The sequence below is a fragment of the Palaemon carinicauda genome, chromosome 6 (assembly GCF_036898095.1).
Source record: "Palaemon carinicauda isolate YSFRI2023 chromosome 6, ASM3689809v2, whole genome shotgun sequence".
Lineage (NCBI taxonomy): Eukaryota > Metazoa > Arthropoda > Malacostraca > Decapoda > Palaemonidae > Palaemon > Palaemon carinicauda.
Genome location: NC_090730.1, coordinates 89,504,051 through 89,521,127, shown reverse-complemented (window position 1 = coordinate 89,521,127; position 17,077 = coordinate 89,504,051). Strand labels below are relative to the sequence as shown.

The following is a 17,077-nucleotide window of genomic DNA, read 5'->3' as shown; positions in this document are numbered from 1 at the left end:
TAGTGTTTAGTCTCTTTCCAGCCACTGAATTATCTTTCATTAGATTTTTCTGTTACATTGTAATTCTGTTTTCGCAATTACTAACTTTTGAGAAAGGATAGAATTGCGTGTTTCAGGTACAAACCACTTAAAGTTTCGAGTTCAGTGAAATAAGTGCAAACAGAAATCAAAGTGATAAGTGATTAGCGCAAAGTATGTCAGTGTTGTGCGTGAGGGTACTTTTGTGCGCGCCAGTCGTCCTCCCAGTCCGGGACCTCTTGCAAGCTCCCAAGCCCAGGGGAGAAGCAATGTCGAAGGGCATAAGGGTTCAGCAGGCCTTGATCGGCGCACAGAAGTATCCTCGGTGGTTGTGGGCGTGTCTTACCGAGACCGTCACTCCCACCCGCAGACGATTGAGCCCTTATTTTGCTCGTCTGCAGAAGAGATTAGGGGAGAAAATAAAGGCAGAGTAACACTGGTCTCAGGTCTCAAGACCTCTTAAACGTTAAGTCCAGACCTATGCCAGACGTACGAAGTTAAAGTTCAACAACCCGAATGCAGTCATTGGGTTAGCTCTGACTCTCCTCAGTCATCAGTTGATTACACTCCGCCTAAGAGGAGTAAGGTTCTGCCGCAACAGATCTCTGCTGTTAAGGCTTTACCTCAGCAGACCTTAGTGTCTGCCGACCCCAAGTTGACTCTACTGCAGTCCATACAGTCACAACTTTCGGTCTTGATGCGTGAGTGTCGGGCTGAGAGTGTTGCGCCTCCGCCTCCGCCTACACTCCCCCCCGCCTATGCTCGCTCCGCCTGATCGCAGTACCACCTGCCAGGCGTACGATGTTGTGAACTCTACTACAGTCCATGCAAGCACAGCTTTCGGACTTGATGCGTGAGTGTCGGGCTGAGAGTGTTGCTCCTCCGCCTCCGCCTACACTCCCTCCACCTACACTCGCTCCGCCTGATCGCAGTACCACCTGCCAGGCGTACGATGTTGTGGACTCTACTACAGTCCATGCAAGCACAGCTTTCGGACTTGATGCGTGAGTGTCGGGCTGAGAGTGTTGCTCCTCCGCCTCCGCCTACACTCCCTCCGCCTACGCTCGCTCCGCCTGATCGCAGTACCACCTGCCAGGCGTACGATGTTGAGCCACGTGCTGAGTTTGCTGTTCCCTGTGGTGTTCAGTCTCCGCCTTCCTTAAGGCAACCTTTACAATGGGATCAGGAGGATTATACCTCTCTTCCTCCGCCTCCACTTGCTGCTCCACCAGTGATGCAACACTCGGTTGAGGTACAACAACCTCTCCCGTCCATGAGTCAGTCTCCTCAGCTCTCGCTGCAGCGAGCTCAACCCTCCACAAGGCAAGCACCACAACACCTTAGCCTTGCGCCTCAGGAGCCTCAGCTTGCGAGACATTTACCTTGTTCTGCGCAGCCTCTTCCTCATCGCGCTCCGCTCACACCACAGGAACTGGAACTTGCTACTCCGCTTCCGCCATCCGCTCAGCAAGCGCAACCCTTGGGTTCAACCACTCATGCTAGGAGTCAGCCTCCTCCACCCATGCGCCTTCCTTCTGCTTGTCTTTTATTCAGCCTTTGCAGACTGAGCCTCAGGTGTTCCCTCAACAGAGTCTTGAAGAGGAAACCACAACTATTGTTGTTCCAGCTCGTTCTGACTCTGCTGTTCAGCATACCTTACCTCCATTTTCAAACCATGGCAAAAAATATGAATCATGAGTTATGAATGTAAGGTAAACATTATGTTGATTTTTAAACCCCATGCAAGCATACATAAAGCACTCTAGCACTGGTCATGGAATTTCTGAGAAATGTTAAACGCCATGCACACGCTCTGCTTTCCTTACAGCAGGCTCTGCTTACAGCAGGCTCTGCTTACTACATGCTCTGCATACAGCATGCTCTGCATACAGCATGCTCTGCATTCAACATGCTCTGCATACAGCATGCTCTGCATTCAGCATGCTCTGCATACAACATGCTCTGCATACAGCATGCTCTGCATTCAGCATGCTCTGCATACAACATGCTCTACATACAGCATGCTCTGCATACAGCATACTCTGCATACATCATGCTCTGCATACCTTACCGCATGCTTCTCAGTCACACATCTTGGGTTGTTGCCAACTCACTAGACTGTCAAGCAGTTTCATAACGTTGCCTTCTAGTCTGCTGCTTTTGCACCAGTGAACCCTCACTCAGAGAACTTAGCTTTTCTAGGATAAGGTCCCTGTAGATGAGAAAGTTCTTTTCTCCCTCCTTCTGATATTTCCTTGAGGACTCTGTCATTTGGAGGGAGCCTTTAGCTGCATAACCTCTTATGGACTTTTATTTAAGCATAACATGCTTCCAGGGAAGGTAATGGTTCCACTTCAGTCGCTAATCCCGTCTGTTACCACACCTGCTCCCATAGACCTTGAGCTGTGTTGCATGACATGCAATCCAAGCTTAGTCCTTGTTAGAGGATTTTTTGTTTACGGAGTCAATGTGTCACGGGGAAGACGTTCAACAACCAACAGAAGTGACCTGTTGTGACGCAGTGCGGCAACCTCAGCAACCCGTTAGGGAGTTGTCTGTACGACCCAGACAGTCTAGACAGATTCGGGTTGTCACTGTACTTCCTCGCTTGCCCATGATTGACAGTTCACAGACTGTGCAGCAGTATCATGATCTTGTGTCCGGCTCCGTCAGACGACTGGCTTTTAAGAGCTCCCACAAGTCGTCGCTGTCTGGAGATTTTCAAATGGACTATGGATCTGACCAAGGAACTGGGCCTCCTGGTCAATTTTGAGGAGTCTCAGCTCGTTCCATCCCAGACCATTGTCTCCTTGGGTATGGATCTTCAGAGTCGAGCTTTTCGGACTTTTCCGTCGGCCCCAAGGATCTTCCAAGCCCTAGAATGCATCCAGAGCATGCTGAGAAGGAACCGATGCTCAGTCAGGTAGTGGATGAGTCTAACAGGGACACTTTCATCGCTGGCCCTGTTCATCGTGTTAGGGAGACTCCACCTCCCCCCCCTTCAGTATCATCTAGCTGCTCACTGGATAAAGGACATGACGCTAGAGACGGTCTCAGTTCCTGTTTCCGAAGAGAGGAGGTCTTCTCTCGCGTGGTGTAAGAACAGCTTTCTTCTCAAGGAAGGCTACCTTTGGTTGTTCAGAAACACGACCGCCGTCTCCTCTCGGACGCATCAGACACGGGCTGGGGTGCGACTTTGGACGGACAAGAATGCTTGGGAACATGGAATCAGGAGCAAAGGACACTTCACATCATTTGCAAGAAGTTGTTGGCGGTTATTCTGGCCTTGATAAACTTCAAGTCCCTCCAGCTTAACAAAGTGGTGGAGGTGGACTCTGACAACACCACAGCCCTGGCTTACATCTTCAAGCAGGGAGGGACTCTTTCGTGGAAGTTGTTCTAGATCGCAAGGGACCTACTCATCTGGTCTTTAGATCGAAAGCTAACTGGTAACGAGGTTCATTCAGGGCGGTATGAATGTCATGGCAGATCACCTCAGACGGAAGGGTCAGGTCATCCCCACAGAGTGGACCCTTCTCAAGAATGTTTGCAACAGACTTTGGGCCCTGTGGGGTCAGCCAACCATAGATCTGTTCACTACCTCGATAACCTAGAGACTCCTGTTGTATTGTTCTCCGATTCCAGACCCAGCAGCAGTTCACGTGGAAGCTTTTCTGCTGGATTGGTTCCATCTCGACCTGTATGCATTCCCGCCGTTCAAGATTGTCAACAGAGTACTTCAGAAGTTCTCCTCTCACTAAGGGACACGGCTGACGTTGGTTGGCTCCGCTCTGGTCCGCGAGAGAATGGTTCTTAGAGGTACTGCAATGGCTGGTCGACATTCCCAGGACTCTTCCTCTAGGAGTGAACCTTCTAAGTCTACCTCACGTAAAGAAGGTACACCCAATCCTCCACGCTCTTCGTCTGACTGCCTTCAGACTTTCGAAAGACTCTCAAGAGCTAGGGGCTTTTCGAAGGAGGCAGCCAGAGCGATTGCCAAAGCAAGGAGAACATCCACTCTCAGAATCTATCAGTCTCAAGGGGAAGTCTTCCGTAGCTGGTACAAGACCAATGCAGTTTCCTCAACCAGTACCACTGTAACCCAGATTGCTGACTTCCTGTTATATCTAAGGAAAGTAAGATCCCTTTCAGCTCCTACGATCAAGGGTTACAGAAGTATGTTGGCAGCGGTTTTCCGCCACAGAGGCTTGGATCTTTCCACCAACAAAGATCTACAGGACCTCCCTAGGTCTTTTGAGACCTCAAAGGAACGTCGGTTGTCCACTCCAGGCTGGAATCTAGACGTGGTCCTAAGGTTCCTTATGTCATCAAGATTTGAACCTCTCCAATCAGCCTCTTTTTAGGACCTCACATTAAAAACTCTTTTCCTCGTGTGCTTGACAACAGCTAAAAGAGTAAGTGAGATCCACGCCTTCAGCAGGATCATTGTTTTCACATCTGAAACGGCTTCATGTTCCTTGCAGCTCGGTTTTTGCTAAACGAGCTTCCTTCACGTCCTTGGCCTAAGTCGTTCGAGATCCCAAGCCTGTCCAACTTGGTGGGGAATGATCTGAAGAGAGTACTTTGCCCAGTTAGAGCTCTTAGGTACTATCTAAAAAGGTCTTAACCTTTACAAGGACAATCAGAAGCCTTATAGTGTGCTATCAAGAAACCTTCTTTTCCATGTTCTAAGAACTCAGTTTCTTACTATTCAGGCTTCTGATTAGAGAAACACATTCTCATCTGAAGGAAGAAGACCTTGCTTTGCTGAAGGTAAGGACACATGAAGTGGGAGCTGTGGCTACTTCAGTGGCCTTCAAACAGAACCATTCTCTGCAGAGTGTTATGGATGCAACCTATTGGAGAAGCAAGTCAGTGTTCGCATCATTCTATCTCAAAGATGTCCAGTCTCTTTACGAGTACTGCTACACCCTGGGACCATTCGTAGCAACGAATGCAGTAGTAGGCGAGGGCTCAGCCACTACATTCCCATAATCCCATAACCTTTTAACCTTTCTCTTGAATACTTTTTATGGGTTGTACGGTCGGCTAAGAAGCCTTCCACATCCTTGTTGATTTGGCGGGTGGTCAATTCTTTCTTGAGAAGCGCCGAGGTTAAAGGTTGTGATGAGGTCCTTTAGTATGGGTTGCAGCCCTGTATACTTTAGCACCTTTGAGTTGATTCAGCCTCCCAAGAGGAACGCTGCGCTCAGTAAGGAAGACGATCTTATTAAAGGCAGAGTAACGGTTCAAGTCGACTTCCTTACCAGGTACTTATTATTTCATTGTTATTGTGGATAACTGATTATATGAAATACGGGATACTTAGCTATCCTTTAGTCTTGTACACTGGTTTTTCACCCACCCCCCTGGGTGTGAATCAGCTACATGATTATCGGGTAAGTTTAATATTGAAAAATGTTATTTTTATTAGTAAAATAAATTTTTGAATATACTTACCCGATAATCATGATTTAATCGACCCTCCCTTCCTCCCCATAGAGAACCAGTGGACCGAGGAATAATTGAGGAGGTGTCAACAAGAAGTACTTGAGTACCTGGCCACAGGTGGCGCTGGTAAATACACCCCCTTCTAGTATTGTGATAGCTGGCGTATCCCTCCATAGAATTCTGTCGGGCAACGGAGTTGACAGCTACATGATTATCGGGTAAGTATATTCAAAAATTTATTTTACTAATAAAAATAACATTTTTTTTGAAAATCCCTCCTTGAATTCCATTTTATCTTATTCACTTTAGTAATCTATAGCATATAACATTGCTTTACTATTAGACGTGGTGAGAACTTTATTCTTCAATATAATATTTAACTACCTTGTTAAAAGTAACATAGACATTGACTGTAATGACTAATATAAACACTAGTAGCATTACCTGAACATTTTATAATGTGAAGAGCTGGGGTGTCTATGTACAGTAATGGCTAGATGAATTCAAGAGAAAGATTAGCAGTGTACAATGTGCTTAACCCCTTCTCTACAAGGCAGTGGGTGCACTACTCGAGCCATATACTGTACGAGATTTGTCACCATCGGATATACGTGCTCACCTACTGTATAATAACCGATATTTCCATGTTTATCTGTTTTTCTGCTAATTACAGTACATGGTAAATTTATCAAGTTTGCTTTTTTTTCTATTTTATTTCACCCTAAACAACCAAAATATTTTTTCCATTCATTGTGAGATGATTATTGAATAAGTTTTCAGAAATTTATTTTATATAATTTTCTGTAAATACATTGTAAAGCACTGTAATTTTTTGTAAAAAAGAAATGTATTTATATTGAAGTGACTATGTTATTCCATAATATTTCCAGATAGTCTAGCTATCTAAAGATATAAAACTACGCGTCAGTAATAATGAACTTTACATTATACAGAAATGTAGTGAAAGTATCCATTTGTTTCCTTTGACACAAAAAGTATTCTATAATGTATACTTATAAGTATGATAAAGCTCTGTGATTTTATGTATAAAAAACTAGATATTTATTGAAATAATTATTATTCCGTAACAATTCCACGAGAAATAGCCCTCAAAAGATGTAAAAGTACTCGTCAGTAATGTTGTATTGGATTATATGTTATACAGAAATGTAATGAAAATATCCATTTGTTTCCTTTGACGCAAGAAGTATTCTGCAATGTATAATTTATAAGATATATGATAAATAAAAAAACTGATGACAAAAGAAATTCATTTCTGACCGCAAGCGAGAAATATTCATCATACATAAGGTTTATTTGTTTTGTATTCCACCTTGCGTGTGACTGTCACTGTCTATGAATTGGAAAATTACTGTTTTTGGTATTTCACAGACTTGGATATAGAGACTGCATGTAAGAACTTGACAAATACTACTTAGAACGGATATACCCATGGGCTCCAACAGGGAAAATAGCCTAGTGAGGAAAGGAAACAAGGAAAAATAGAATATTTTAAGAACTGCAACAACACTAAAATAAATATTTCCTATATAAACTATAAAAACTCCAACAAAGCAAGAGAAAGAGAAACAAGACAGTAAAGCGTGCCTGAGTGCTCCCTCAAGCAAGAGAACTCTAACCCAAGACAATGAAAGGCCATGGTTCAGAGGCTATGGCTCTACCTAAGACTAGAGAACAATGGTTTGATTTTGGAGTGTCCTTCTCCTAGAAGAGCTGCTTACTATAGCTAAAGAGTCTCTTCTACCCATACCAAGAGGAAAGTGGCCACTGAACAATTACAGTGCAGTAGTTAATCCATTGAGAGAAAAAGAATTGATTAGTTATCTTAATGTTGTCAGGTATATGAGGGCAGAGGAGAATACATAAAGAATAGGCCAAACTATTCGGTGTATGTGTAGGAAAGGGAAAATGAACTGTAACCAGAGAGAAGGATCCAGTGTAGTACTGTCTGGCCAGTCAAAGGACCCCATAACTCCCTAGCGGTGGTATCTCAACAGGTGGCTGGTGCCCTGGAAACTAACTTTTGCTTGTGAAAACAATGAACAATACTAATATAAAATATATAAGACATGAAGATGATATTTTGTAGAAATTATAGTTGAGAAAAAAATAAGTAAAAAGACAAATCTTGTCATGTGTCAACAACTTGCATTACTGGTAAAATGTTTTGGTGACGTGGGTGTGACGGGAGTCAGAGGTGCAGAACTGATAGTGGTTGAAGTATGTAGTACTTTCTGTGTAATTTGAACTTGTACGCCAACATATAGATGTGGCGAGCTTGGGGTGTCGGGCTATTGGATTAATGGCTCTGGTATGGAATGTCACCATTGGCTTGAGAGAGTGGTGTGATTTTATATGGTAACATAACAGATTAAAATAGCTATTACACAATCAGAAGTAAAGGCTAGAATCCCAAAGACTGTGTTGGTTGGCTGAAGAAAGGACGAGGAAGGGCTAATATTAGGAGAGGAGGAGATTTTTTTTTTGTGAAATATCATCATCTCATCTCCTCCTATGCCTATTGATGCAAAGGGCCTCGATTAAATTTCACTTACTAAAATAATATTTTATGAAATTTACTGAGTGCGAACTGTGCTTGATATACAACCATGTGCTATACTGTACTCTTTTGTAGGATATATGAGTAATTTTAACCTCAGGGTTTATGTTTGTAAGTGACATATCCGGACGTCATTGTCTTTATTACCAGGCATGTTTTTGACGTCAAACGATGTCATCGTGGCAAAGGAGTGGAGTTAAATATTATGGAAGTAAGAAAAACCATGTTACTGCTAGCTGACAACTATATAAGTAATTAAAAAAATACTGATAATTCAATAAATTAAGGTAAATAAATAAGCTGGGTAAACTGATGATTCAATGAAATAAGGTAAATAAATAGCAGGGTGGTAAAAGTATGAGTGTTAGAAATTACTTCTCAAAAGTAAACATATAATGATCTAATGGTCAAGCTTGCAAGCGAAGGAAAACTTACTATCTTCCAGAGTGATCAAGTAATGCAATAAAGCAGTTTTAGCCGATACATCACCAATAAAAATTAAGAGCTTCCACAATATGAAATGCCATCTCCCAATTTTAAACATAAGACTTACCCGGTAATTATATATATAGCTTACGTCTCTGACGTCACGGGAGAAAATTCAAAACTAGCGCCAATCGCCGATTGGATAGCCAGGTGTACCACCCCTGTGCCCAAGCGAGGTACCTGGGAACCATTCCAGGAACCCTCATGTATTCTCTGCCGTCGCTAGCGACGACATGTGAATTCTGCTATCGTCAATATTGATCTTATTTTGGTGAAGTACAAAACTTTGGTTGTTGACTCCCGCTTGTTTTTGATCTCGCTTTTGGATATGCTTTAATTCGAATTGGATTTAGAAAATTTTTGACCCTTGCTTGTCTGATTTCTCTTTAATTTTTCAAAATGGCCACCCCCCCATAACTTTTAGGTTATGTGTGAGTAGTGGGTGTAAGACCCGAATGGCAAAATCTTTACTTGACCCCTATTCTCTCTGTGTTGCTTACAGAGGTAAAGAGTGTGATTTGGGGGATCGCTGTGATGAGTGTGTTCTACTATCAGAGCATGAATGGATTGAGTTTGACAGGTATAGACGTAAACTCAAAAGGGATAGATTGAGACGAAGTTCTCATTCCTCTAAAGACTTTCCCTCTTCCCATGTCATTAACCCTATTCCTTCCCCTGTAGTGGTAGATCCTGATCCCGCTACTGCAACTGCTAATGAGCCGTCGCTTTAAAATATGTTAGTTGCTATTCAAGCGCTGGGCGCTAAAGTGGAATCTCTTGCGGCGGACAGAACCCAGCTGATGTCCGACGTAAGGCAGTTGAAGGGTGAAAGTGCAAAAAGTGCAGTGGAGGGTGGGCCTGCTCGCGTCTGTCGTCCGCCTAGTCCTAGACCTCTTTCAAGCTCCCCAACCCCTGGGAGAAGGAATGTCGAATGGCAAAAGGAGACAAGAGGCTCTAAAACACGAGCAGACGTCCCCTCGAACGTACTTGTGAGTGCTTCCCAGGACGTTCACCCTCACCAATGGAAAGGTGAGGTTTAAGTGTTTCTCATCATCTTCGGATGACCCTTTGCCTAAAAGAGGCTGGAAGCTTGCTTCCAGACCTCTTAAGAGGACCTTTGATATGGCCTACCAACGTCCTGCTAGCTCGTGGCCTGGTTGTAGCCATTGGGATACACCTGAGTCGTTTGACAGTCCTATTAAACGTCCTTATAGGACGTCGGACGCTACCAAGGATCCTATGCAGTCAGGACCAGGCTCAACCTCAATCCAGGCACCCACGCAGCCTTCAAACTGGTTTTCACCTTCCAGGTGCTCTGTCCCCCTGAGTGATGAGGAGAACTTTGTGGTGTCATCACCGTTTTCACAACGTTCAGATCCTAATTTTGTTATGTTAAAAGAGATGCAAAGCAGGCTCTCGTCGTTCATGCAGAACTACCAGCGTAGCGACAAACCTCAAACTGACACACGTGGCAGTTATTGTCAGGATCAAGACAGCGAGCAGGCTGCTCTGCACGTTTCGAAACGTCCTGTAGGACGTGTTCTCGAACGTAACCTTAAGCGCACGGCAGTTCATGATGTCGAACGCCCTCATAGTCGAGGCTCTAAGCTTCCTGCCAGCCTCGCTGAACGTCCCTTAGGACAAAGTCCGCAGTTGACAGCCCCAGTATAGAACGCGAATGCCCTTACAAGCGCAAGGAGATCCTTCTGTCAGATCGTGTGCTCGAACGTCCTTTAAAGAGAGACGTTGAACGTCCTGTTAAACAGCTTATCAAATGTCCTTCGAAACAAGCTGCCGTAGGTCCTGAGAAACAGGCTGCCGTTCATCCTACAAAACAGGCTGTCGAACGTCCTTCGAAACAGGCTGCCAAACGTCCTGCGAAACAGGCTGCTGATCGTCCTACGGAACAGGCTGCCGAACGTCCTGCGAAACAGGCTGTCGAACGTCCTAGATTTCAGGACGCCTTCCACTCCTCAAGTTACTTTAGTGAACGTCCTCTAGGTCGTATTTTCGAATGGAAAACAGACGAACAGGTTGCTGAACAGCAAGTAGATCGCAGCACTGAACGCTTGTCAGGAAGCGACGGCAAGAGCCTTTCAGGATACGATCCTGAACGTCCTACCCCTTACCATATTTCAGATGTTAGTCTTGATTATGATGATGAGGCTCACTCTTTCCAAGATGACATTAACACAGTTCAAGTTCAGGAACTCTTTGACTCCGATCTAGTTGATCGCGAGCGTTTGGCTGAGCTGCAAGCGTCAAGCCCGCTTGATGTTATTTGTAATGATCCTGTTTCTATTGCTGTTGGAACTCAGAATATTTTCGAGAAGGATACTGCTCTCAACACTGTTGTTCCCGAAGGAACGTTACCAGAGAAGGACATAGAAGGCCAGCTTTATCCTATGGAGTTTGAGGAAGTGTCGGAAGACGAGGACTCTGTTTCTTTTCGTCATTCTGCCGACTTGAAAAAAAATGATGAAAGTTTTTACTGAGGAATTCTCAGACTTCTTTGTGCCAGTGGCTCCCCGTTCGCCACCGTCTGAGTTTACTCTTGGGAAGGCCTCTAAGAAGGCTCGCTTTACCAAGATGGTGTTATCATGTTCATCTAAGAGGGCTCTAAAACTGATGGGTGACTGGTTGCAATCTAAGAAAGCCTTAGAAAAAGCAGCTTTCTCTTTTCCTCTAGCTAGACTGGCCTCCAGGTCTAGTATCTCGTACGAGACAGGAGAAGTTCTCGGCTTGGGGATACCTGCCTCTGCCCAGGGATATTTCTCAAGCCTCGTAGACGCTCCTCGTCGGTCAGCCATGAGGGAGACCAAGATCTTCTGGTCTCTATCGGAGATGGACCATCTGCTCAAGGGCATATTTAGAGCCTTCGAAGTTTTTAACTTCTTAGACTGGGTTCTTAGAGCTTTGGGTAAAAAAGTTGCTACTTTTAAAGAGGGGGATACTTCTGCCCTAGTCCATTTGATGTTTTGCATGGACAAGGCTTTGCGGAATGGATCCAACGAATTAGCAACGCTCTTTTCTCCAGGCATCCTTAAGAAAAGTTATGCTCGTTTCTTTCTCTGGGGGTTACTCCCTCGCAGAAATCCGAGCTGTTGTATGCGCCTCTTTCTCCCTTGTTGTTCCCACAAGAATTAATTAAAGAGATATCGTCAGCCTTGGCTCAAAAGGCTACTCAAGATCTTGTCTGTAAGACAGCCAGAAAAGCTCTTCCACCCTCATTTACCAGTCGCAAGCCTAAGGAAGAAACTTTTCCCAAGTTTTCTCAGCCCTTTCGAGGGAGATCTTCCAGCAGGGGTAGCTCCAGACCTGACGCTAGAAGGAATAAGACAAGAGGCTTCAGAGCAGGGCGAAGCAGAGTCTGACTGCTTTCACCCTTCAGGCGGGCCAGACTACTCGACTTCTGGCAAGCGTGGGAGAAGAGAGGAGCAGATCAGTGGTCTATACAGATCTTGAAGGAGGGTTACAAGATCCCCTTTCAAGGGAATCCTCCTTTGGTCTTAGTTCCTGTGGATCTCTCTCCCAGATAGAGAGAGGAGGCAAAGAGACAAGCTCTAACTATCCAAACGTCTCTCATGTTGGAAAAGGGGGCCATAGAGAAGGTACAGGATATTTGTTCACCAGGCTTTTACAACTGCCTGTTCCTGTTACGTTCATCCAGAAGACGAAGTTCTCAATGGAGACTTCGAAATCAGTTCTAGCCGCAGTAAGGTAGGGCGACTGGATAGTCTCTTTAGACCTCCAGGACGCCTACTTCCACATCCCTATCCATCCGAGCTTCAGGCCTTACCTAAGGTTCGTCTTCAAGGGAGAAGTCTTCCAATTTCGAGCCTTATGCTTCGGCCTCTGCACAGCACCACAGGTCTTTACGAAGCTTATGCTAAATGTAGCAAGAACCCTTCATTCAAAGGTCATAAGAGCCTCCCTGTATCTCGACGACTGGCTTCTCAGAGCTCACTCATACGATCACTGCCTGAAGGATCTTCAGACAACATTGAACCTTTCAAAAGAATTGGGTCTCCTTGTCAACAAGGAAAAGTCTCTCTTGATTCCATCTCAAGAAATTCTCTATTTGGGAATGACGATTCGGAGTCAGATTTTTCGGGTTTTTCCGTCTCCTTTAAGGATAGAGCAAGCCAGATTGAAACTCGAATTGTTTCTAAGCAAGAATATGTGTTCAGCAAGGAAGTGGAGGAGCCCAGTAGGAACCCTCTCCTCCTTAGAACAATTTGTTCCCCTAGGAAGACTGAACCTTCGTCCTCTCCAGTTCCATCTCAACAGCCATTGGAACAAGGAGAAAGATTAGAAACGATGTCCATTCCGATTACGAACTCCATCAAAGACTGCCGTCGGTGGTTGGACGAACCGAACAAGTTCCAGGAAGGTCTCGACCTATCGCAAAAGAGCCCAAACCCCGTGTTATGCTCCGACGCCTCGGACTCAGGATGGGGAACAACCCTAAACAATTTGGAAGTTTCGGGACTATGGTCAGAGAACCAAAAGAACTTGCGTATAAATCACAAGGAATTGTTGACAGTTCTATTAGCCCTCAAAAGTTTTGAGGGATCAGTCACCAACAAAGTGGTTCAGGTCAATGCTGACAACACGACGGCATTGGCGTATAAAGTATTGCCAAACGGGGGGACTCACTCGATATCTCTGTACAAGATGGCAAAGAATATCCTTTTGTGGGCAAGAGAGAGGAACGTTATCCTTCTAACAAGGTTCATCCAAGGGGAGAAAAACGTAATGGCAGACAGCCTCAGCAGAAGAGGTCAGATCCTACCGATAGAGTGGACGCTCCACCTTCAAGTTTGGCGTCTTTGGGGTCGTCCATGCATAGATCTCTTTGCAACCTCAAAGACAAAGAGGTTAGAGGCGTATTGCTCCCCTGTGCCGGATCCAGAAGCAGTCCACATAGACGCGTTTCTTTTGGATTGGTCCAACCTAGATCTGTATGCCTTCCCACCATACAAGATCCTGTACAAAGTGGTACAGAAATTTGTAATATCCAAAGGGACCAGAATGACCCTAGTGGCCCCCTTTTGGCCATCAAGAGAATGGTTCACAGAGGTACTGGAATGGATAGTAGACACTCCAAGAATACTTCCATTAAGAGTAGATCTACTCAAACAACCAATCTTGGAAAGATACCATCAAAATCTCCACATTCTTCAGCTGACTGCCTTCAAACTATCGAAAGACTCACTAGATCTAGAGGCTTTTCAAAGGAGGCAGCTCAAGCCATTGCAAGAGCAAGGAGAACTTCAACTATCAAAGTTTATCAATCCAAGTGGGAGGTTTTTAGAGAGTGGTGTAGAGTCAACTCTCTTTCCTCATCCAGTACCTCTGTAGCCCAAATTGCAGACTTCCTGCTCCACCTTCGAAGGACGTGCAACTTCTACACGACTATTAAAGGATATAGGAGTGTTAGCAACTGTGTTCAGGCATAGAAACCTAGATCTTTCTAACAAAAAGATCTGGAAGAACTTCTTAAGTCTTTTGAGACTACAAAATAACGAAACCAAGATTCACCAGCCTGGAATCTGGATATTGTTTTGAAGTATCTTATGAGCGACAGGTTTGAGCCACTGGGTTCAACTTCTATGAAAGACCTTACTATGAAGACTTTATTTTTGGTTAGTCTCGCAACAGCCAAAAGAGTGAGTGAAATACATGCGTTTAGCAAGAACGTTGGATTTCGTGATGGTAAAGCTGTCTGTGCCAAAAACGAACGCTCTTCTCAACCTTGGCCCAAAGCGTTGAGATTCCGAATCTTATGGATTTGGTTGGCGAAGAATTGGAAAGAGTCTTATGCCCAGTAAGAGCTCTGAGATGCTACTTGGATAGAGCGAAAGATATACGAGGCAGTTCTGAAGCTTTATGGTGCTCGGTCAAAAAGCCCTCGTTACAGATGTCAAAAAATGCCTTGTCATTTTTTATCAGGCTTTTGATTAAGGAAGCACATATTCATTGTAATGAATCAGACCTTGGTCTTTTAAAGGTCAAGACTCCTGAAGTCAGAGCAGTAGCAACGTCGGCAGCATTCAGACAGAATAGATCATTGCAAAGCATAATGGACACAACCTTCTGGAGGAGCAAATCTGTGTTCGCTTCATATTATTTGAAAGGTGTTCAGACTCGTTACGAGGACTGCTACACTCTGGGTCCATTCGTAGCAGCGAGTGCAGTAGTGGGTGAAGGATCCACCACTATGTTCCCATAATCCCAATAACCTTTTCTTCTCTTAGGTACTTTTAATTGTTTTTTATGGTTGTTTGTGGAGATTGTGTCAGTCTTCCACAATCTTTGATTTTGTCAGGTGGTCAAATTTGTTCCTTGAGAGAGCCCAGAACTGGTTATTGGAGGAGGTTCTGTCATAATGAGGTATATACACCAGTTTGACAGTCCCTACGAGATCTTCAGCCCCCTGGGAGGACCGCTGGATCTCATAAGGCTAGCAGACATAATGAGGCAGAGTATCATTGAAGTCAGCTTCGTTATCAGGTACGAACCCTTAAGTTTGTTTTAATTAACTCTTAAGCAGAATTCCAGATATACTAGCTGTCTCTAACCCTCCACTAAAGGTGTTAATCAGCTATATATATAACTACCGGGTAAGTCTTATGTTTAAAAATGGTATTTTCATTATAAAATAAATTTTTGAACATACAGTACTTACCCGGTAGTTATATATGATTTAAGTCCCACCCTCCTCCCCTCTAAGAGACTAGAGGCATGGAATATATAAGGGTTCCTGGAATGGTTCCCAGGTACCTCGCTAGGGTGCAGGGGTGGTACACCTGGCTATCCAATTGGCGATTGGCTCGAGTTTTGAATTTTCTGCCGTGATGTCAGATGTAAGCTATATATATAACTACCAGGTAAGTATGTTCAAAAATTTATTTTATAATGAAAATACCATTTTAAAACAATATTTATCAATAGAAGGAATATAATTATCCAGCTGCCTACTCAGTCTTCTGCCTCACTATCTAGATGTCTCATAGAGCGACTAGTTTTGCAGAAATGCAAAGGTTTAGATGCAGAATGACCAAAGTATTTTAGAACTCTACAAAAGGAACTCACCTTTGTAATGAGCAGTGAACATTCAGAACCCTTACTGAAGGCAAACTGTAATTATGACCACTTGACCTAACTGTAAGTTACATTGGTGTAAGAAACCAGGCAGGCAAGTCAAACTGCTCACAAGAGAAGGCTCGGTGACTTTTGAGAATAACAAAAGTAGTTGAATAAGTTAGAACCCAAAAGGTTCATCAAAAATTTGGCTGGTGAGTGAGTAGTGGTGTGTTATATCGTTATCAATTCCACAAAAAAACTTTTATTCTCTGTAATTCCCAATGAACTAAAATTTACTTCTCTCATCTGTTATAAACAATGAATGGAGGTCGTTCTGTTTACAGTGTAGAAACTTTACCACTTTGCACTGTATACTCTGGTTCCATGAACATTAACTTGGAACATAATTCCTGAGAGGAACCGTGAGATATCATATTCCTCACAACGGTTATTCAAAATCCAGCGCTTTCTTTATGTATAAATGCTAACCAATTGAGTAGTTATTAACCTAAAATGCAATAAACACATCACAATTTGGTGGTGGATATACAACTTGGTGAAAAACTTAGATGGAGAGAATTAAAGAATGGGAAACTCTTATCGTAATACCTTTAACCGCTAAATTGTTTCATTTCTTTACAGGGGGCCATGTATCTTTTAAAAGATAAATTCACCATAGTTGTCTTTCTGCTTATGCAGTTAATTAGCCTTTGCTTTGGATAGTTTCTTTGAGGCTGGCAGATCATGCCATTCCTTTTCTTGTTCCATGGCCCATCTTCTCTACCCTCAGGTTTTGCAAATATTTCTTTCTAGAACATAGCTTGATATTAATGTGAACTGGTAAGAGACATGAGGTGGAACTGTGTACTCTACATAAGAATGTAATTCTCTCCACATTATCAATTGGAAAGTTCTTGTTTAAAAAAATTAGGATATGCAGTCATGCCTTGAACAAGTATGCATGGCTTTTCAAGGCAATTTTTGTATGCATAAAATGAGTAAAAATAGTTTATTTTTTCCACCCTACAGCAAACAAACAGGGCCCTTCCTCAGTTGGATGATGATGAACGTCTCGTTAGAATGCTTCAAGACTTTGACAAGAGATACACAGGCATTGACTACACTGAAAAAAAGAAAGGGCAAGCTCATGTTATTACACCAGCAATGATTGATCAGTTGGCAACCAAATCATTTCCTCTTTGCATGCGTCAGCTAAATGATGCTCTTCGAACCAACCATCACCTTAAACATGGTGGACGAATAACTTACGGGTTGTTTCTTAAAGCAGCTGGATTAAGTCTTGAAGATGCATTACACTTTTGGAGATCTCATTTCACTAAGCATATGGATATTGATAAGGTGAGTTGATTTCCTTTAACTTAAAATTAAACAAAGTTTAATGAATAAATGTTCTTTATAATATACATAACATGCAACCAATTCAGCTCAACT

General features: G+C 43.5%; 1 protein-coding gene across 1 annotated transcript in view; it reads left to right on the top strand.

The window, feature by feature from the left end:
• The window catches only part of Prim2 (DNA primase subunit 2), a 294,414-nt gene that overhangs the window by 162,336 nt on the left and 115,001 nt on the right, over nt 1–17,077 (top strand). The window contains exon 7 of the mRNA XM_068375288.1: nt 16,655–16,984. Within this exon, the coding sequence (XP_068231389.1) occupies nt 16,655–16,984 (330 nt within the window). The remainder of the gene's footprint in view (nt 1–16,654; nt 16,985–17,077) is intronic.